The sequence below is a fragment of the Lycium ferocissimum genome, chromosome 4 (assembly GCF_029784015.1).
Source record: "Lycium ferocissimum isolate CSIRO_LF1 chromosome 4, AGI_CSIRO_Lferr_CH_V1, whole genome shotgun sequence".
NCBI classification, from domain to species: Eukaryota; Viridiplantae; Streptophyta; class Magnoliopsida; order Solanales; family Solanaceae; genus Lycium; species Lycium ferocissimum.
The window spans coordinates 17001272-17024305 of NC_081345.1; the positions used below are offsets into that span (position 1 = coordinate 17001272).

The 23034-nt window shown below is 38.7% G+C and overlaps 1 protein-coding gene across 1 annotated transcript; it reads right to left on the reverse strand.

The window, feature by feature from the left end:
• Nucleotides 1–287: 287 nt before the first annotated feature.
• LOC132051650 (homeobox-leucine zipper protein ANTHOCYANINLESS 2-like) lies at nucleotides 288–4608 on the reverse strand. Its single transcript, XM_059442809.1, has 8 exons — nucleotides 4269–4608; nucleotides 4063–4180; nucleotides 3285–3968; nucleotides 2871–2972; nucleotides 2568–2777; nucleotides 1287–1449; nucleotides 832–1190; nucleotides 288–731 (listed from the first exon to the last, which is right to left on the reverse strand). Exons 1-8 carry the CDS (start codon nucleotides 4439–4441, stop codon nucleotides 324–326), a joined length of 2217 nt encoding a protein of 738 aa, XP_059298792.1. The 5' UTR covers nucleotides 4442–4608; the 3' UTR covers nucleotides 288–323.
• Between the last annotated feature and the right edge of the window lie 18426 nt (nucleotides 4609–23034).

Here is a 23034-nt window from a genome sequence, read left to right on the forward strand (position 1 = left end):
TTCTGGATGAAAAAAAGAACAACAATAGTATCTCATTTGTCGACAGAAAGACATATATAGATATAGAGAGCTAACTCTTAATCTTAAGAGGCATCTGAGTCAATACCGAACCATCACCTCTACTTTGGTTCTTTCTTGACTCCCCCTGCTTTCTTTAACCATTACATAGTGTTTTTTTTTTTTTTTTTTTTTTTTTAAACTAATTTATTTTCGATTTTGCACACCACCCCCACCCCCGCCCCCTCCCCACCCGCCTCTCACCGGACCCAAAATAAGGAAAAAAATCAATGACTCAAAAGAGTTAATGAACTAACGGATAGCAATTAGCCTTGGAGTATCATTTGCACTTGAGCAGTCTTGATACCATGAATTCTACAAGAGATGAGATCATTTACTGTTTTGGCTGACTCCATAGAAAGCTTTGTGGCAGGAAAGCTGTTCACTAATACTTGGAACCCAATAGTCACCAATGACCCACTACAACTAAAGCAATTATCTTTCTTCGCAAAACTTTTGTTGCAGTCCTTAGCCCTAAAAAAATCTTTACAATAATCAGGAACTATTGCAATTCCAGATGGCAAGAGAGCCACAGAAGAAGAGTCCCCCCCATTCATCACCACATTCATTGCTGGACAATCAATTGGTGCATACACTAAAAGGGATCCTGTTGCATCCGTGCAAGTGTCTTGCAAGATCAGCATTTTTTGTTGATCAGCATTGGTGTCATCTCCCTACATTCCAAAACAAAAGAAAATCTTATCATGAAATCAATGATTAATTACAAGAACTTATGATGTGATGCTTCCAGAAAACACAGCACTTATCACTCACGTTAGCACGAAAAAGAGAGATGCTACTATCAAAATTTTGACCCTTGAAAATGTGGAGCATTGGTTGCATGGGACCACTACTGGACAAGACATCCCATTGGCTCCTCGTTTGTTCATTCATTAAGAAATCATACAAACGTTGTTGTTCCATCGGCAACCAGATGGTCTTTGTAGCACTCAACACTAAACCAATAGGTTCACCAGGGTCGCTAATGTTCTTCCTTATCATCAACTTTGCATCTTCTCCATTTGATAATTGTATTGTTTTCCACTTGTGAATGGTTGCACAAACACCAGCGCAAAAGTTGTGAATCATGCGTTGAGTCAGCATCCTTATACTTCTCTGACCACTTGTACATACTGCCACTAATGGAACTTCATCAGAATCCAAAACTTTTTTTAACAGTATTCAAAAGTGTAAAACAAATGGCACAATAATGTAAACTGTATGATCACCTGTTGGGCCAACAGAAGACATCATCACTGTTGAGAAATTAGATTGCCTTTGTAGAGTGGCCAACCACCTTAGTGCACCAAACCCTAGGCCAATTCTGACCAAAGGTTGGTACAAATGATGGACAAAATTTTCATTATATTCCACGTGCTCGATCCAAGTAACCTGAAAATATTACCTCAATTTCGCAAAACCACTAGATAGAAAAAATATGAGCATGCACGAAATATTGACCTAATTATCAATTAAAGAAAAATGTCCATCGTTGTATAAAACTTCAAAACTTAACCATCAAATTAAGGACTCAATTTCAAGAGATATATCATCAAAAGTGAATGTGCATAGTCCTTACATGTTGGAATGACACGAGAGCAAAATAGAGGAAGATTGTATGCAATTCTTTGTAAAAGGAAGCAACAAATTGGTGTATCTAAATATATCATTTAAAATGAACTTGGAAGCGAGCATAACAAGATTGGACAATAAGGATTTAATTGCAAGGTTAGAAGGTCAAGCATAGAAGATATTTTCTTTTTCAAGAAAGGATAGAGCATATTCCATAAAATTATTAAACAAATTCATTCATGAAAGCCAAAAGAAAGTTGGTATTTCTCATTCTTGATAGAAAAAAGTATAAGCTATATAAGGTGATCGACAAATAGAATTAGTATATCTTGTTAATGAAGACTAATGCATAGAAAACATAGCTCAAGCAAGGTGTGGGATCACAACCACCTATGATGGAGGTGGGAGAAAGATGCATCAATGTGTAGCTTATACATCAGAGATGAAAATATTGAGGCTTTACCTTCATAGAAAGATCATAAACTAATAAATTCAAATTACATAATACCTATGATGAACTCATATATACTTAAAAGTGGGCTAATCAAGCAAACACAAAAATGTAGCTTTGAAATTAGATGATAGTGTAATATCACGATCCACAGAAGAATCTTCACAGATAAAATATTAGTAGAAGGTTCAAATTATTAGGATACAACTATCAAGGTACTCTACTGACTTCATCGCATAAACCGTCAGGAAAAAAATGAAAATTAGAAGAAAATGTCAAGAGAATCAAACTGCAAAAGCCTAATTTAGGATGAACCGACAGCATCCACCCAAAAAGGACCAGATACACCTTACAAAATATAATTAAATAAAAGAAAATCAACAAGCAGAAAATTAATTCAAGATGAGCAACCTAGCTCATTAAATTTCAGAAAATTGTGAAACCCTGCTTGGGATGCAAAATGGAAAGACAATTAAAGTTGAATTACCTGGGAGTAACCATTAGGCATATCTCGCACAATACAACCAGAAGGGAGCCTCCTGCAATTTCCTATTTGGCATTGTTGTGAACTTTTTTGGATTGTGTCAACAGACACATCCACGATAGCCCAACCTACATCATGTCGCTGGCAGAAGCGAAGAAATTTTGTTTCGCGGACAGGAACCAAATCAGAAATAATTTGCAATTCAGTTTGAATCTGCCAATCAATAATTTCAATCTCTTAGTGCAGGAAACAACAAAATTAACAAAATATGTGACTTCGAACAAATTAATGGGTAAGAAGAAGTACCAATAACAGAGTACCGCTCCTGCTTCCCCCTATGCCAGTGGAAATCACATCAAAAGTAGAGGTTTTCCCGATAATACATGAGAACATCTCCACCCATCGACTCTGCATATAGAAAAGCACAGTACATGAAAAGAAACAAGAAATAACTGGTTAGCACATATTTGTTCTCTTGAATTGAAAGTTAAACTTAATTGACTTAAAAATATGCAGCAACTAATTGCAGCACCACTAAAGCAAAAAGGAAAGAAATATGTCAAACATAGTAAAAGGAAGAGTAGAACTAAATCTAAAATACAAAAATGAAGCAACAATTATGCACGCCAAGCAAGGGCTAAGTGATAAACAGATAAAAGTTCTTAACATATTTTAATAGGGGGAGAAAAACACTGAATTCAGGATGAAGAACCTACATACCTTGTCCATTAATGTCTCCACCAATGTCAGACTGTCGTTAAGAACTATACCAGATGCCCTTGTGGCTTCTGTTATGAAATGTCCAGGTTTCATGTCAATAAATGTGGTAGATAATCTAGCGTACTCATGAAGATTCAATGTTTCTGCACTTCCATTCAAGCTTTTGACCCAAAGAGGTTCACCAGTATCAGCCAACTTAAGCAGCTCATTCATAGAAGCAAATGCTAGATCCATTAACATTGACATGTCATATTTTACATCTTTAACAGTCAAGCTTGTGGTGGGCCGAGGGGAAATTACTGGCAGAGGACTTGACAGGCCATTTTCGAAATCAAGCCCCATTGGAGATGCAATGTCCACAACATTTACACCACCAAATTCATTTCTTCCCGCAAGAAATTCCAAAGCAGAAATTTTCATCATGGAATTCATTGATCCTTCAAAGAAGGCTGAAGGCCCTAATAATTTGTCCGCCAAGATTTTTATCCTCTTGACTTCATCTTGCAACCTGTCATGTTCAATATTTGTTTTATGCTCGTCAACATTTATGCCAGCGATAGTATCCTGCTGACTACAACGGTCGCAAGTTGGATTTCTCATGGCTTTCTTCAATGCAATATGCTCCATGCGAAGCTTATCATTTTCTTCTTTCAACATTCGAGTTTTACAGCGTTCCAATTGCGACTGATTAAACAATATAATTCACTTTCAGAATAATTACACAAATTTCACACAAGGATAACATGAATTAAATAAAAGAAGACAGATGATGCATTACCTTCATTTGGGTTCTTCTATTCTGGAACCAAGATTTCACTTGGTTGCTATCCATGGACAGTTTCATTCCAAGTTCTAGTCTTGCTTTTTCGTCAGGATGTGGATTCTCTTTGAAATAACTGCTACGAAAGATACAAACAAATGAACAAATTTTGGAATTAACATGAATGAATTAACAAGTACAAAAGTAAATGGAACGATGCACACGCTTCAAGCTGTTGAATTTGGTTGGCATTATGCCTATTGAATTTCCTCCTATTTGGTTGGAACGATCCAGAGGCATCACCATCTAGGTTGTCACCAACCAACCTGCTCTCATTTTCATCCTGTCTAGGGACTCCTATTACAACTTTATCCAAACTTTCTCCTCTCTCACCCATGTCACTATGACCTTTTATCTTTGATTTCTGCACCAATTCAGCATGTATCCATTCAAATGAATATCACATGTGACCATAGAAACACCAACATTCAAAAGCATTTTTTTTATAACGGTTGAACAGATGGAAAAAAAAAAAATTACATATAGTGTTTTTTTTTTTTTTTATCTTGAGATTATAAACTTGATTTTCATAGTGTTTACCAACTTCATTGACCGCTAGATTATACATAACCAGCAAAAACATATATCAAGTGAAAATAAAGAGAGAATTGTATGGTAATGTTGGATTCCGTATTCTAGAAGGGCAAAGGTGTAAATATAACTCCCAACTTTACGATTTAGTGCGGATATACCTCTCGTTACAAAAGTGGTGTATATATACCTTTGCTGTTATAAAATGGTGCAAATATATTCATGCTTTTACAAAATGATGCAAATATACCCTTTTTCGCTGATGGGGTTTTTAAAAAAAATCATTTAGGTTATTTTTTAATTAAAAAATGCTACATGACTTTAAAAAAAGTCTACTTGCTTTTTTTTAGTAGACATACTTTTCTAAAGCCACATAGTAATTTTTTTCTGATGGGTCGGGTTACGGTTAGTTTAAAAAAATGGGTAGGCTTATTTTTTTTTAAAGTCATGAATTTTTTTTTTAAACGAACCATACCCTACACACCAGAAAAAAAATTACCATGGCTTTAGAAAAATGTGTCCACTCAGAAAAAAAAAATCGGTAGACTTTTTTAAAGTCACGTGGCATTTTTTTAATTAAAAAATAACCTACATGGTTTTTTTTTAAAAACTCCCGTCAACAAAAAGAGTATATTTGCACCATTTTATAACGGCAGGTGTATATTTGCATCATTTTGTAGCGACGAGAATATATATACACTATTTTTGTAACGAGAGGTATATCTGCTCTAAATCGCAAAGTTGAGGGTATATTAGCACCTTTGCTCGTTCTAGAATAAGGCAAAAAAATATTATTTTGATAAAAGCCTACTTTTTTAATTTTTTTAATTTTTTATTTCATAGCGAGTAGGGGAACGAAAAATGGGAAAGGGAATTAAAATATGATAATTTAAACCCTCACCAACAAGATGAAAGTTCAGCTATCCGACCAGCTGAGCTACTAGATTCCCACGGCAGAAGCCCGCTAAAGAAAGACAGACCGGGGAAAAGTACTTAAATACAGTATAGTATAGGTTAGGCCATAGATGGAGTGAGCAGTTGTAGCTCGAAGGTGGGAGTAGTTATCACGTTATTGTCTGGACTACCAATCTATGATCTTGAATCTAGATAACCACTCCATTTCCACTACTAATCCTACTAATGAAGCCTTCAAAATTCATCAATAAAAAAACAATTTCCTTCTTCTGTTACAATTAACAAGGGACGAACTCAATTCACCAACTCAAACCTGTTATTATCAACAAATTTAAGTTAGGTCTTATGCTTTAGATGAATCATACAGTTATAGATCTAAGATGAGGTTAAATATGATTAGTGAAAACTTATAGTCAATTCAAGTTTTTTCGAAGTTGAGGCGTAGTTGTCCTTATTTTGATGGCACAAGAAGCAAATTGAGTTCAACGACCCACCTTCTCTCTACGAAAATGGGAGAAGGATGAGAAAATAAAACCTAGGTGACATTTTATTACAACTGTTTGCTTAGAAATTTAAGGACCATGATTAAAATCCAGTCAACTATATGAATCAATACCAATTTGACAAGATAGACAAGCTTTAGGAAGTATTTTTGGGTTTTCCTTCTCATTGTAAAAGTTTATCATAAAAATATTTCTAAAGACTTAGGGTGTGTTCGGTATGGAGGAAAATATTTTCCCCGAAAACATTTTCCTGAAAAATTGTGTTCTTAGAAAATAAGTGAATTTCTATTTATTTTCTCATGTTTGATTAGGTAGCGAAAAATAAGTGAATTTCTTCCTTATTTTCTCATGTTCGATTGGTTGGTAAAAAATATTTTTCAAAAATACCCACCTAAGCCCGACCAATCCCACCCCAACCCCACCACCCCACGCCACACCCACCCCTACCTCCACCACCCACCACCCATCGCAAGCACCCACCCCCAACCATCCACCCCCACCCAACCACCATTCTCAAACACCCTTCATCTTCACCCACCCGCTTACCACCACCCCTACCCACACCAAATATAATCACGCAAACTTCCCATTTTATAAATTTTCTATAAAGTAAAACTTAATAGATGAAGTAGAAAATTCGGAAGGGGGGAGAGCGTAGGGGTGGTAAAAAAAAAAAAAAAAAAATTAAATTTTGTTTTGGGGGGAGGGGGCTTGGTGGTGGGGGTGTTGGGTCGCGGGAGGGGGAGGGGGGGGGGAGGCCAGGGTGTAGAAAACCAAAAAACAAATTAATAATTGAAAAAAAAAAATTGGGGGGTGTGATGGGTTGGGTTGTGGTAGGGTGATTGCTGGAATGCCGCTTGTGGACTTATTTTTAATCTCCTATTTTTGCTGCCAACTGAAAAAAAGGATAGAGGAAGTCTATTTTTCCGGAGGAGGAAGCAAGTCTACCAATTTCTGAATGCCATGTTCGCCTTCTTCTAGCAACATCAATAAGAAAAGATGAAACAGAGAACAATTGGATTTAGGGGATTATTTTAGTTAAACACATATTGACCCTTAGATCTATAAGTGAACCGATGAGATAAATTTACCAATGCACTAAATGAACTGTACGGAGGCTCTACCGGAAGGGTATTGCATCTAGTATAACCTTAGACTAGAGTCACACCAAATAAATATATGAGCAAAGATGCAAATATATCCCTCAATTTTGCGATTTAGAATAAATATATCTCTTATTACAAAAGTGATGTATATATACCCCTGCCGTTATAAAATGATACAAATATGCCCGTGCCATTACAAAATGGTGCAAATATACCCTTTTCGCTAACGAGATTTTAAAAAAAAAAAATCATTTAGGTAAATATTTAATTAAAAAAATGCTACGTGACTTTAAAAAAAAAGTCTACCCATTTTTTTTAGTAGATACTTTTCTAAAGCGACATAGTAATTTTTTTTCTGGTGGGTCGGATCTGGTTCGTTTAAAAAAATAGGTGGTCTTATTTTTTTCAAGTTACGGAAATATTTTTTTAAACGAACCAAAATCGAGGCACCAGAAAAAAATTACCTTGTGGCTTTAGAAAAATATGTCCACTTAAAAAAATAGGTAGGGTTTTTTTAAAGTCACGTGGCTTTTTTTTTTAATAAAAAATAACCTAAATGATTTTTTAAAAAATTTCATCACCGAAAAGGGTATATTTGCACCATTTTGTAACGGTAAGGGTAAATTTGCGCCACTTTCTACAGCATGGGTATATATACACCACTTCTGTAACGAGGGGTATATCTACTCTAAATCGCAAAGTTGAGAGGTATATCTGCACCTTTGCCCTAAATAGATTAAGAGATAGAACGCTTCTTATCGAAAAATTATTTATTCTTGAGCTTAAATTTAAACCCACCTATCTCGATATATTTTTTCATTGAATGTCCCCGAAGAGACCCCTAATATCTCTATTTAAAGAAAAAAATCAATGATCTCATTAAAGCTACATTAGTAAATTTTTGGGATCTATCAGATATCACAAAGTCACAAACCAACAAAAGAACTAGACTTAATAACCCTGTTGACCCACAAAACAATTCTTTTCTTATTTCTCCCACTGTTATATCCCAAATTAAAAGTCATGTTTAAATGAAAAGGACATCACATTTTAAAATTGAGAAATTCTCATAAGCTGGAATTAAAAAAAGAACGTGTAAACATGAACAGAAAAGCTCAGACTTTGGTACCTTCAAAATCCAGATATACATACATACATACATAGATTTGTGTCTATATATACACGCGCACACACATACACAAACACACACAACCCCTTCCCCCCGATGATACATATAGAGTAATTAATTTAATGAGTTCACAAATACCATACAAAAAATGATAATTAATTAGAGATTAATAGTTTACTTACAGTGAGACCACGCCTCGCTGAGTTATTGGAGAAATCGAAAAGCAGGCTCAAGAATACAACAAATAGATCAACTCTACTTCAGGATGGTAATAAAAATGTGATTAGTGGTAGCTATATATACTACAACTTTTGCATAGACCGGAGGAGAAATGGGTCCACTTTATGTGGCTTCCTACTCAGTTACCAAAACACAATGTTTAAGTAGGAGTGTCAAATGGATGGGCTGGACTGAATTTGAGTGGGTCAAAATGGGCTGAGTTAATAAATGAGTTGGAATAATATGTGCTAAAGAGCGGGTTATAGCTCAACCCACTCAATTTTTACTAAGATTTTATCACAACCCAAATACCGTCGTGATGGCACCCATACTAACCCCCATGGTGGGCGAACCATCCCCTTAATTGATTACTTATTCAATTTCCAAAATAACGTAAATAGCAAGATCAATAATAAATAGTCTAAGTCAATAACATAGATAATAATAAGTGCGGAAATACTAGTCATAATACAACCCCAGAAAATGAAATCACCGTACAAGAACTCTAATCAACACTGTCTAGAATAATACAATTGTCTGAATATAATGAAAGATCTCTAAGGAGTAAAGATAGACAATAGAGAAGGAATCCTCAGGGCTACATGACAGGAAGGTAGCTCACCCTCGAATCCTAGTAGTTGTAGCCTCAAGGCTAGAAACGAGGTCTCAATGAAGGTCCTGCCTCAAAATCTGCACTCAGGAAAAGTGCAGCAAGAGTAGTATCAGAACACACACGTACTGGTACGTATCATGAGCCGACTAAGATTAGCTCATGCGTACAAACACATAATCAAACAAGATAAGCAGATAGGCACAAACATCCACACAAGTCACAACTGATCAATAGCCGAATCATAGCCTATGGTGAAGCATCTAAACACAAGTCTGCCAGATCTTCCACTATTCCACAGAATAACCACAACATAAGTACAACCTTATATCCGACCAATAGATGTAGAATGTGATGATGATATATCCAATGCATTGAGTTGAGTGTTAATACAATGCAATGCAATGGCCAATAATACAACTTGTACACACATGCTCCGGACGGAATCTCAACGTACCGGCAGTCATGACCCGCGGGAGACCCATGGCGTCCATGTATCACTCGCTCTGGAATAGACCTCGGATCACGACCCCATATACCTTCCGCTCCGGAACAGACCTCGAATCACGGATTCATATCGTACTTTCCTCAGAGATGTCACATTTTCTTTCATAGATGCCATAGTCTTTCATCAATCATTCTCGAACCATTTCCATCATGTATGAGTGATTGAATGAAATAATGCTAAACCAATGCAATCAGTGCCAATGTATATACAATGAAATTCACAACACTATATATCTACATTTTGCTAATCAAAGTACACCAAAATCACAAGTACACCAAAATCACAATGCGTAAAATAACGGCGACAAGCTCACATAATCAGAAATCATACCAACCTAAGAGTATATCCATCCCAACATCGTGTCCGAAGACCTAATCATGCTTTCTCTCTTCAATTCTACGCATATCTACATTTTGCTAATCAAAGTCTAACTACAGTAAGCCGTAACCTACCTCAAATGCCGAACAGGAACCACGTACTACTCCACCTGAGCCTTCCCCTTCCTAAGTGCTTCAGAACGATCGAAGTCTAATAATATCAATTCTAAGTAAGTAAATGACCACAACAAACCAACTAATCGAAGAAAGAAACGGGTGGAGAATTACTTCAAAATATCCCTATCGACCCATAGGGTAAAACCAGGAATTAAGGGTGAAATTACACTACCCTTTATCCAATTAGTCATTTATCCCTAATTTCATGGAGTTCTAACCACAATTGGTCCTTCAATTTCATCAATTAAGCCAAAAACCCCAAATTAGTAAGAACCTTAAATTCATGAATTCATTCTAGAAGCCAAGAGAGGTTCAATCCTAGAATCTATTAATCCACAATTTTAGATGATAGAAACAACGTTTAGAACAACGATAACCAATTAGATTAGATGGTTTAATGATTAACAACTTAGGGTTTAAGGTTCAAGAACTAACCCCAAGATGATTCCACCAAAAGTTCTATAGAAATCGCCCTCAACGCTTTTAGACTTTTTTTTTTTTTTGGGTAAACGGAACTAATGATTCGAAATTAGGAACAAAATAGGATTACGGTTCGACGATCTTCGCCGGGGGACCCTTCCGCGCGATCCCGCCGGCGGATACTATTCGGGGCCGGGGCGAAACTCATTAACCACGTTAAATTTCCGCTCATGCGGACCAAATCCCGCTGGGGCGGAGCCACAGGGGCGAACACCCTCCGCTGGGGCGAGACACCAGAACCAGCAATTTTTCTAGTTTCAACAAGTCTCAACCCAAAATCCCGATAACTATCCGGGACCTCCCAGATACAAACCAAACATGCAGACACAAGTAAAAACATGCTACGAATCCATCCTTGACCTCGAAATTCCTAACGGAGGTTACATTGAATCGGTAAAACCCCCAAACGGCTAAAACTAAGTACCCAAAATGCACCCGAAAGCCTCGGGAACCGAACCGGCCACCCCACCAAATCATAAACGACCCTCCGGACTTCACGGAATCGACGAAATTCTAAAAAAGTCCGTTTACCCAAAAGTCAACTATTGGTCAAACTTTTTCACTTAAAGATTCTAATTCCTTCAACTTCCACTAGAAATGTCCGAATACCTCGGAAACTCGGTCGAAGGGGTAATATGGTCAAAATACGCATAACGACCGAACGGGTCGTTACAAATTTAATTTCTTTGTTTGTTCTTTTATAACTAGTATACTTACCCCGCGCGAAGCGCATAAATAATTGAAGAGTATTTATTAATATTAAATTGTAATCATATGCTTGTTTGAGAACATTATTTCGTTTTGGTGTAACAAATTTGATTTTCATCTTGTTTTCAACATAATAACTAAAACTTTATAAAATTCTAGAAAAAAAATAATATTAGATAAAACCATAGAATAATATATCGATGAAGCTCAAATGTCATAATTATATAGTTTTTGATACAAATAACTCAAACACAAAAGATGATTCAAAACAAATAAAAATACATTATAATTAAGAGAATATATGTGTAATAATCTCTCAAATTAAATTATGAAAAAACATCTCTATTTATTTTTACTTGAATATTTTTTTTATATTTGCTTGTTCTTTTCTTCCCTTTAATATTTTTGGTTTTCTATAAAAAAAAAAGTAGCATTTGTATCTTTATTGATACATAGATCTAGAGCATAAACTTAATATTTTTTGGGGTTCAATTATATACTAATAATTGGTGAAGCGATTTGTCACGACCCAAATCACGAATTATGAGGGCATCCACACTATCCCCTGGTGGGCGTACCCTTCCCTTAGTCACAACATTTAAGACATACTTGCAGAACAAAAAGAGAAAATTATACCATATCAACAGATAAATATATAGTAGCATAAGTGCGGAAGTAACATCAACTTCCATCCCAAAACCTGGTCTGGACTCATACAAGAGCGCTAATACTATACAACATCCGAAAACTAAATACAAGTCTAAATATGCATAATAAAGTCTGTCTGTGAATCAAAAAGACAGATAGCAATGGAGGGAAATCTGGGGCGGCAGGATCCGGCAAGTGGCTCACTCTGAACCTCCGGAAAAAGGACCTTGGTCACTCTAGAGGTCGCGAGCTGGATCCTGGCTCAAACTCTGCACTCAACAAAAAGTGCAACAAGAGTAGTATGAGTAAAACATTAGTACTCGTAGGCCGACAACGATTAGACAACGCATATAAATAGGAAGAAATCAACAAGTAGACAAGATAAGCAATCAAGCACAGTCACGAAACATGTTCAGGTACAAATAAGACAGTGTATAAAATGCCAAGTAATACTGTCAATGAGTAAATGTATGAATGTAAATGCAATGCAATGCCCTCCAGGCCACCTCTTTAATCTGTACACATATGCAAAGGGCTATGCCTCAAAGTAATGACCCATAGGGGACCCGCGAAGTCCACGTACCACATCGCTCTCCCACAAAGACCTCGGAAGCTATCAATATATCTCGCTCTCCAGCAAAGACCTAGGAAGCTATCATTAAAATCGCTTTCCGGCAAAGACCTCGGAAGCTATCAATCTACTCGCTCTCCGGCAAAGATCTCGGAGGCTATCAATTAACTCGCACTCCGGCAAAGACCTCGGAGGCTATCAATCAATTTCCTTACATCACATCAGTCATATATGGAAAAAGAATGCATGACAAGCATAGAATCAAGTCACAACTCAGTTCGATAATCTTATCCTTCCCTTTCCGTGTCATATATGAGATATCAAGTGAGACGAATAGATGAATCAATAATCACAACTTATTAGCAATGATGGCGACAAGCCCACATAACAACATCCATACCAAACCAGTGGATTTATCAGCACAACCATGCCCGAAGGCCTAACATGCTTTTGCCGTCAATATCTACCATTACATAGATTCTCTAATCGGAGTCTAACAAAGGTAAGTCGTAATCTACCTCAAAGACTGAGCCGGAGCCACGAACAATCAAAGCCAAAGCCTTTCCTTTGTGAAGTGCCTCTGAATGATCGAAGTCTATCAAATAAATACTCTATGTTAGATTACGAATCTAATGATACCCATAATGCTATACTTCTAATTTGAATTCCAAAAACTACCTTAAAAAGTGACCCCAAGCCCACAAGGGTGAAATTGGAATTTTAAGGTAGGAAGATGTTACCCATAATTTAAGTAGTCAAAATCCTGAGTTTCATGAAAATCTAACCCCAAATAATCCTCCAATTCCATTAATTATCAAAATCCCTAATTATGGAAAACCCTAACTTTCATATCAAGATTCTTGGGTTTAAATAGGAAATTCAAGCTTAGGATTAGTTACCCAAAGATTAATTAGCCAAAATCTAGTAGATTACTCCAAACAAACCATGGAAGAGTAGAGGAAACCCAAAATTCCATTTAGGGTCCATACCCATAAAACCCTCATCCTAAAACATGAATTTTAGCATGGATTCTCTCACTAATATGAGATAGTCCTAAAATGATGATAAGAAGCTTACCCACTTGAAGGATCTTTAAAAACTTCACAAAATCGGCCTTACCCGAACTTTCTAGGTCTCAATTTGTGAATGAAATGAACTAAACACGAACTGGGAAGTTAAATAACACTGACAGCGTTTTCCGTTTCTGCGGACCCTTTCCTTGCAGGTATGGACTCGCACCTTGGTAGAAAAGGCTACAGATGTGGTCTATACTAAAAGACCGAAAATGCGCAGATGCGGCCAACCCCCAAGCCACTAAAGCTCGCACCTGTGGACCAAACCCCACAAAGGCGGGCCCGCAAGTGAGGCCCAACACTGCAGGTGCGGTTGCACCAGAAGAATCTATTTTTTACTAAATTCAACCTTACACTCGAAACTAATCCGAGACATTCCGGACACAAACCAAATATGCACATCTATCGTAAAACAGGCTACGAACTTGCTCGCACATTCGGATTTATCAAAAGAGGTCTCCTTGACCTGGTGTTGACCCAAGTCAACTCCAACTCCAACCAATGACCCAAAATGCCACTGAATGGGCATCCTCTGAGTCATATTACCCGGTCTATGATGCTCATACTTAACCTGCTGGCAATTCAAACACTGGAAAATGAACTCCACTATATCCCTCTTCATCCTAGCCCACCAATAATGTCGTCTCAAGTCACAGTACATCTTTGTAGCACTAGGATGGATGGAATATCCAAAACTGTGAGCCTCCCCTAAAATCAACTTAATCAAATGACTAACACGAGGAACGAAAATGCGCCCCTTAATCCTCAAAGAATCGCCTTCCTGGCCTTCAACTCAACACCTTACCTCGAATCTTGCACAACTTCATATCCTCGAACTATTGTGCCTTGATTTTCTCCAAAAGAGACGACCTCACTTAACACAGGCCAGAACCTTTCCCGGTTCCAAAATATCAAGCCTCACCAAACTATTTAGTTAAAGACTAAACCTCTATGGCCAAGTGACGTTTCTCAACAATCAAACTCATCAAGCTACCCATACTCACCGCCTTTCGGCTCAACGCATCAGCTACAACATTAGCCTTACCCGGATGATAGAGAATGGTAATGTCATAACCCTTAAGCAACTCCATCCACCTACGCTGCCTCGAATTTAGATCCTACTAATTGAACACATGTTGAAGACTATGATGATCTATGAACACCTCACAATGAACTCCATATAGGTAATGTCTCCAAATATTCAAAGCAAAGACTACTGCTGCCAACTCCAAGTCATGAGTGAGGTAGTTCTTCTCATGGACGTTCAATTGCCTCGAAGCATACGCAATCACCTTACCGTCTTGCATCACCACACAACTCAACCCACTCCGAGAAGCATCACAATACACAGTAAAGTCCTTTCCTTCCACTGGCAATGCCAAAATCGAGGCTGAAGTCAATAGAGCCTTGAGCTTTTGAAAGCTCTCCTCACACTCATCGGACCATTGAAAAGGTACATTCTTCTAAGGCAACCGAGTTAAATGGGAAGCAATAGATGAAAACCCCTTCATAAAATGACGATAATAACTCGCCAAGCCTATAAAACTCGGAATCTTAGTCACCGAGGTAGGCCTAGCCCAATCTCTAACTGCCTCAATCTTCTTGAGATCCACCATGATGCCCTCCTTCGACACTACATGCCCCAAGAATGCCACCAAACAAGCCAAAACTCACATTTTGAAAATTTTAGCATACAACTTCTTCTTTTTTAACAACCCAAGTACTATTCTCAAATGTTTCTCATGATCTTCCTTGCTACGAGAGTACACCAAGATGTCATCAAGGAAGACAATAACAAATGAATCCAACTATGGCTTAAAGATCCCATTCATCAAATCCATAAAGGCTGTGGGGGAATGGGTAAGCCCAAAAGACATCACCAAGAACTCATAATGACCATAGCGAGTCCTAAAGGTTGTCTTCGAAATATCCTCCGCTCTAATTTTCAACTGATGGCAACCTGATCTCAAATCGATCTTAGAGAATACTGACGCACCCTGAAGCTGATCAAACAAGTCATCTATGTGGGGTATAGGACACTTGTTTCGAATTGTAACCTTGCTCAACTGTCGATAGTCGATGCACATTTTCATGGTACTATCTTTCTTCTTCACGAATAACATGGGAGCACCCTAAAGGGAAATACTAAGTCTAACGAATCCCTTACTCAATAAATCCTGCAACTGCTCCTTTAACTCTCTCAACTTAGTCGGAGCTATATGATAGGGTGGAATAGAAATTGGATGAGTGCCCGGGTCCAAATCAATGCAACAATCAATATCTCAATTAGGTGGCATACCAGGTAAATCCGTGGGGAAAACCTCCGAAAACTCACTAACTACCGGTACCGACTTTAGGGAAGGAGTATTCGCACTCATATCCCCGATATGCACCAAGTAAGCTAAACACCCCTTATCCATCAACTTCTTCCCCCTAAGGAAAAATATAATCTTCTTGGGAGCAGGGCTAGGAGTACCCATCCACTCTAATCTCAGAATGCCTGGCATGGCTAACATGGTCGTCTTGGCATGACAGTCTAAAAATGCGTGATAAGTAGATAACCAATTCATACCCAAGATAATATCAAAATCTACCATGATGAGGATCATCAAATCTACCCAAGTATCGTAACCCGTGAATGTAACCACACAAGACCGATAGACTCGATCTACTACTACAGAATCTCCATCAGGAACAGAGACACAAATAGGCACATCAAGTATATCACAAATCATATCCAAACCTTCGAGAGAAATATGTAGAAAAATATGAGAAAGTAGAGCCTGAATCAAATACTACCGAAGTTGTCCGGTGATAGATCGAAATAGTACCTATGATAACTTCATCAGAAGCCTTCGCCTCTGGCCTACAAGGAAAGGCATAGCAACGAACCCGTCCACCCTCGGACTGTGTACTTACTCAGCCATCATGGACAAACTGAGCTCCACCTCTCGCTGCCTGTGAGTTGCCCCTGGCCGGCTGATGACCACTTCCCTCAGAATGATAACCACATCTACTAGAAGATCTACCTCTACTAACTGATAATGCTGGAGCCCTAGGTGTCTGAAATCGAGAACCCTACTGAGCTCCTTCCTATCTGGGTCGAGGAAACTCTCTCGTAAAATGTCCTAGGTCACCACACTCGAAGCAAGCCTTGACAACCCTTGGCTGCGAAATTGATACAGAAGAACCAGAATGCCCCCCAGGATCTGAGTTTCGAGCGTAAGAACCTCGAGACATCTGCATGACATTGAACTCACTATGTCCAGAAGGTCCACCTACTGAAAACTAAAGTGCTGGCTAATTAGGGCGGCCAGACTTGTATTGGTGACTCTTGCCAAAATGGCTTCCACCCCTAGAAGAAGAACCACTGAAACTGCGAAACCAGTGAATCCTTTTGTCATCAACCCTACCATGAGCCTGAAGCCTCACAGACTCGACCTCTGTGGCATGATCCACCACATACTGGAATGAAGCTCCATAAGCTACTAGTTGTAAAGTCGTCAAATAATGAAAGTGTCAAACCCTTGACGAACCGTCTCACTCTCTCTGCCTCGGTAGGGAGAAACTGTCCTGCATAACGAGCAAAAGCATAGAACCTAGACTCATACTCCGCGATCGATGTCCCTCTCTGCTCTAAAGCATTGAACTCATCCCTCCTCCTATCTCTCAAAGTCCGGGGAATATACTTCTCTAGAAAGACCTGATAGAACTGTCTCCAAGACAAAAGAGGCGACCCAGATGGTCGGCAGCCAATGTACGATCTCCACCACATCTTCGCATCCCATGCAACTGGAAAACAACATAATCAATCTCATGTGACTCCACTACACACAACTTGTAAAGCCTCTTATGACAATCAATGATGAACTCATACGCATCCTCCTCAAAATAACATAGAAACTATGAGGCTTCATATTGGTACACTTCTCAAACAAATCCTGCTCTTCATGAGTCAAAACTGGGCCCGTAATAAGTCTAAGAGCAAAATCAGGCGCCGTAATCTCATCAATTCGAGGAGCCATAGCAGCAGCAGGCAAAGGCCCCTAGGGTCTGGAACTACTCGGGAGTCTGACCCTCAGCTCTTGTCTAATACCCATCCGGTGAAGCTGGAAGGACGCCTGCCTGGGTCAGTCCCTCGAGAAGGCTTAAGATGCGTACCATAGCATCTTGTATTATTGGAGTAGCAATAACCTCTGGCAGAGCCTGGGCTGGTCCCAGCTCTTTTTTCTTCCATGGGCTCATCCTCATGCGCTAACTCTGGCTCGAGCGATAATGATTTGGCTCTGGCCTGGCCAGCCATAGATGCTCTACCCCTGGCCGGTGCTACCCCACAGCCCTCTACCTCGGCCTTGGCCTCGTGCCACGGCCCTGGCAGCCGATGCTGGCACCTCATCTCTAGTGACCCTCGCACGTTTTCTTACCATATGTGAGAGAATATAAGTGAAGTTATATACCAATTTGAACCAACCAGATACCAATTTGAATAAAGTAGCACGAAAGGTGTGAAAGAATGGAAATTTCCTAAATGTCCTATAGCCTGTCAAAGATAGGTACAGAGCTCACCATACCGATCCGCAAGACTCTACTAGGCATTGCTCTTGTACTTGTAAGATCGGTGAACCTAGGGCTTTGATACCAACTTGTTACGACTCAAATCACGGATCATGAGGGCACCCACACTATCCCACCTGGTGGGCGTACCCTTCAGTTAGTCACAACATTTAAGACATACTTATGGAACAAAAAGAGAAAATTATACCAAGTTAACAGATAAATATATAAGTAGTATAAGTGCGGAAGTAACATCAACTACCATCCTAAAACTTAGTCTGGACTCGTACAAGAGCACTACTACAGTACAACATCCGAAAACTGAATACAAGTCTAAATATGAATAATAAAGTCTATTTGTGAATCAAAAGACATATAGCAATGGAGGGAAATCTGGGGTCGCGGGATCCGGTAAGTGGCTCACCTTGAAATCTCTGAAAGAAGGGCCTTGAGTCACTCTCGAGGTCGCGAGTTGGATCCTAGCTCAAACTCTACACTCAACAAAAAGTGCAACAAGAGTAGTATGAGTACAACACTAGTACTCATAGGCATCATAGGCCGACAACGATTAGATAACAAATATAAATAGGAAGAAATCAACAAGGAGAGCAGATAAGCAATCAAGCACAGTCATGAAACATGTTCAAGTACAAGATCAGACAGAGTGTATAAAATACCAAGTAAGACAATCAATGAGTAAATGTGTGAATGTAAATGCAATGGAATGTAATGAAATTCCCCCCAGGCCACCTCTCCAATCCGTACACACATGCTAAGGGCTATGCCTCAAAGTCATGACCCATGGGGAACCTGCAAAAGTCCATGTATCACATCGCTACTCTTCATGTCTTTGCCCTAACTTAACTCCTCTTTATAGCCTTATTGTAGTCACTGTCTCTCATTTGGTCAATTGATTTCCCCCAAGCTTAAACATGCCTTCAAAATATCAGCATGTACACCATCCATTATACACTCGCATCATAAGACCATCATAATAAATCAGACGATGTGGAAGGATTCCCACTCTAATCACACCTCGAGTAAACGACCCTTGCTACGTCAAACCTCCTTAAGAGCAGTTTTTAAAATCCCAATGCTTATTGCTTGGTTATTTCGCAAACAATACCAATTCAAATTGTTAACTCTCTTTGTATCACCCGATATGACTTAAATGCATTTTCTCGACTTCCGAGAAACTAATTGTTGAAGACATGACGATCATGCAGTCCTTCATACCATCGCTCCCATTTCCTAAGGATATCATCGAATTAAAAAGTCTGAATCACAACCCCACTCAACTGAGTCTTGGAGTCGTAGCTGTAATCTGAACTTGGTCCTACTCCTATTTCGGTGATACATCTCGCACCATACCGCGCGACGTCACATCAAGTTGCTGGTGTGCGAATTTGAGAACAAGTCCTCACCATTAGTGGGAGAATGAAACGATGAAGTTTAGACGTTGAACCGAATCACATACGCCCAATAAGGAATGAAAAAATAGATTTATCCTAAATTTCCTATAGCCTCTCGAAGGTAGGCGAATGTCATCATACCGATCCGCTAGATTCTACTAGACATTGCTCTTGTACTCATGATACTAGTGAACCTAGTGCTCTGATACCAAATTGTCATGACCCAAATACCAAATGTCGTGATGGCACCGACCCCCACCCGGTAGGCAAACCAACAACAACCGATTAAACCAACTCATTAAGTTGATTAAGAGAAAAGCAAAGTGATAACATAATAATAACTAAAGTCAAGTCTTTTAATTTTATATAAAAAAAAAAAGTGCGGAAACAATATAATACAACCCGAGACCTGGTGTCATCTGTACAAGAGCCATTATGAATACTAGTACATGTCTGAATCAACTAAACTACATTGTCTGAAATATAAAGAAGATAAAAATAGTAAAGAAAGATGAAAATATATAAAAGGGATAGAGGTAGAATGGCATTATCCATCAACCAGCCAGCTCACGGTAATCTCCGAAAAACAAGGCCTTAGACTTAGACAGCTCCATGGGACCACTCTGTCACGTCCCAAAACCCACCCTAGACGTAACCGGCATCCGACGCCATGAATAACATCGGAAGAACCTAAATGATGTAATAATAACACTTGAACCCGCCAGGTTCAACATTCACCTCCAACAGTTTAATAAAATAAATGCAAACAGATCATGAATATAAGAGTTAAATCAGCGAAAGTTCTTATAATTTAAATAATTCAACCAAAGCATGATAGTGTGCCTGAAAAAGTTAAACAACAACTCTTCTTCTACCCACATTCGAATGTATACTAAGGAGCTTCTAAGAATAAGGAATAAATGTCTATCTCATCGGGACGCAGCCCAGAAACTAATATAAATAAATGGAATTAAATAAGTAAGGTGTCCCACGAATGAATGTGTGGGCTCACCCAATCAGCAGCAACCGCAAGTCCTTCCTAAACGCCCGGAGTATCAAGAATCTGCTCTTCACCGTTACTTAACATACCATAAAAAATAACAATGGTATGCCTGAGTACTTCGTACTCAGTGAGTGCCTCGGGGACAACAAGTCATATGAAAATAAAGTACAATAATACATAAAGAAATCAGTCTTGAAAATCATATGAAAACCAATGTAAGAACATTTATTTAGTTTGTGTATCTCAATAAGAATTATCAAAATCGATTATAAGGCCTCTTGTCAAGGTACAACTTCAAATATGCCTTTCAATTGATCATAGTTAACAACAACAATTTCATGAGAAAATAAGAATATCACACATGCCAATACAGGCCCAAGAATCAAGCACATCGAAGGGGTGACCGTAGAGGTTCCCTTGTCACAGCGCACCACACCGGAATATGAAATTCAGCGGTGGCTATCCTTCCTCCCGAATAGCTAAGCATAATCACACCCCAGGTAGCGAACCCGAAAGTGGCCACTCTTCCTCCCGAATGGCTAGGCATTATCACACTAGGATCCATAGTGGCTACCCTTCCTCCCGAGTAGCTAGGCCAAACACAACAACAAAGTTCATAGCATAGAAGCCGATTCACAATTTATCTCAAAGTAGTCACACCATCAAATAGCATTAAATTTCATTATGCCATTACGAAAATCCATAGTTTCATAGATAATCCTGAAACGTTTCCACTTCTTTAAACAAGATTCCTTTGTCTTAGTTTCTTTGTAAAATCATCGATACCAACATTTAACCATCATCACTGATCATCTCTTATAGAAGAAAATGATTATGATTTCATATACGTATATAGAAGATAATACAATCAAGGTTTAATGTGGGCTTGTCCCCTCACGCACACCAACCACAAGCAAAGACATGAATTAGGGTTTTGCATGAAAAGTTCACCTTTTTATTCAATAAATAACCTTTGAGAAGAAAACATATATCCATGATAAGGTTTTTAAAAGAGAGACATACCTTTGTGTGTTAAACAAAATTTAACAATTCACTTTCCTAGTGAAGAACACCCAAACCCTAGCTTGAATCACTTTAGGAAGAATTATGTTGCAAACCCTAGGTTTTAGTCACAAGAATCATGTTAAGAATTATGAGTTTGTTGTTAGGATTGATAATCAATGATTAAGATGTTCTTACCTTAGTGTTGGAGCCCTAGAGAGATATTTTCGTTCTTAGGGTTTTTGTCACGAGACGAGAAACCCCCACCGGGTACCCCTTTTACGTATAATCACATAATATCTAGGCGAGCCATAATCATTTCATGCATTCTATTCATATACCACAATAGCCCCTTTGACAACAATCATCATATATCATATCACGGGCGTCCGTGCCACAACAACATACATGACGAGATATACAAAAATATAAAGCCGACAAGGCCGTACACATCTATCCACATACACGTGACTACGAGCCTCTAAGAGTATGACATATCATATGAGCGGACAGACCCCGCTATGCCCATAATTATGTACACAAAAGAATAAGTACCCAAAAGCTATGGCTCCGAAAGGAGCTCGCTATGAAATCTCCGAATAAGCAATGCTATGAGTCCAACTTCTCCGTGCGCACCGGCGGCATGACGCTAGCGTCCACAAACAAAAGGACGCGCACAAGAATGTACCGAGTATGTAAAGCATGATTTACGATACATAATAAGCAACATACGAAATAGCATAGGAGGGGAGACAACAATATCATCATCATATCACTTACTTACATACATAGCCCTTCGTATTCCATAATAGTAACCGTACCTCTTTCGTGTTCGTTCTCATATACATACACTCACCTTCATTTCTTGACAAAGTCTTTTCACATTCATATTCGTATTATATGCCTAATCATATCGTATACATAGCATTTACATAGCGTACCCGACCACAAGGATCGGGGTTTCGTATCTACTTGCCGCCAAGGCTCGAGGGGTATCTACCCTGCGGGGCTTCGGGGTTGTATCTACGGCCTTACCAAGGCTTCGATCCGGACCATCCGCAGGATGCGCGCGTTTCGTAATCGTATACATACTTTATACATATATTCGTATACATATATTCTTATACATATGCTCTTATACACATATTCCTACCCGATCACAAGCTCTCTTATTATAGCCCTTCATGGGCACCCATACATATAATAGCTCGTAAGCATCTTTGACATCACTTTACCCTCGTCATTATACTAACATCATCACTATCGTTACATCTACATTATAGACTTTCTAGTCATATGAAGAACTTTGGTCAAGTAGTAGTACACATCAAGGATTGTGAGCTTATGAGCTCGGAATGTCAACCAAGTAGGCACAACATACTCATATAGAGGAATTAGGATTTTGGCCAAGAACCATGCCTTATGAAAGAGGGGTTAGCCTTACATACCTTTTTGTCGCACTAT

What these genes read in the sequence shown, in the direction of transcription:
- LOC132051650 (XM_059442809.1), bottom strand. Translation starts at nt 4,441, where the DNA reads ATGGGTGAGAGAGGAGAAAGTTTGGATAAAGTTGTAATAGGAGTCCCT. An exon ending in GGAGCGGTACTCTGTTATTG is followed by an intron (nt 2,778 to 2,870) that starts GTACTTCTTCTT and finishes ATTGATTGGCAG; the next exon opens with ATTCAAACTGAATTGCAAAT. An exon ending in TCTCTCTTTTTCGTGCTAAC is followed by an intron (nt 732 to 831) that starts GTGAGTGATAAG and finishes TTTGGAATGTAG; the next exon opens with GGAGATGACACCAATGCTGA.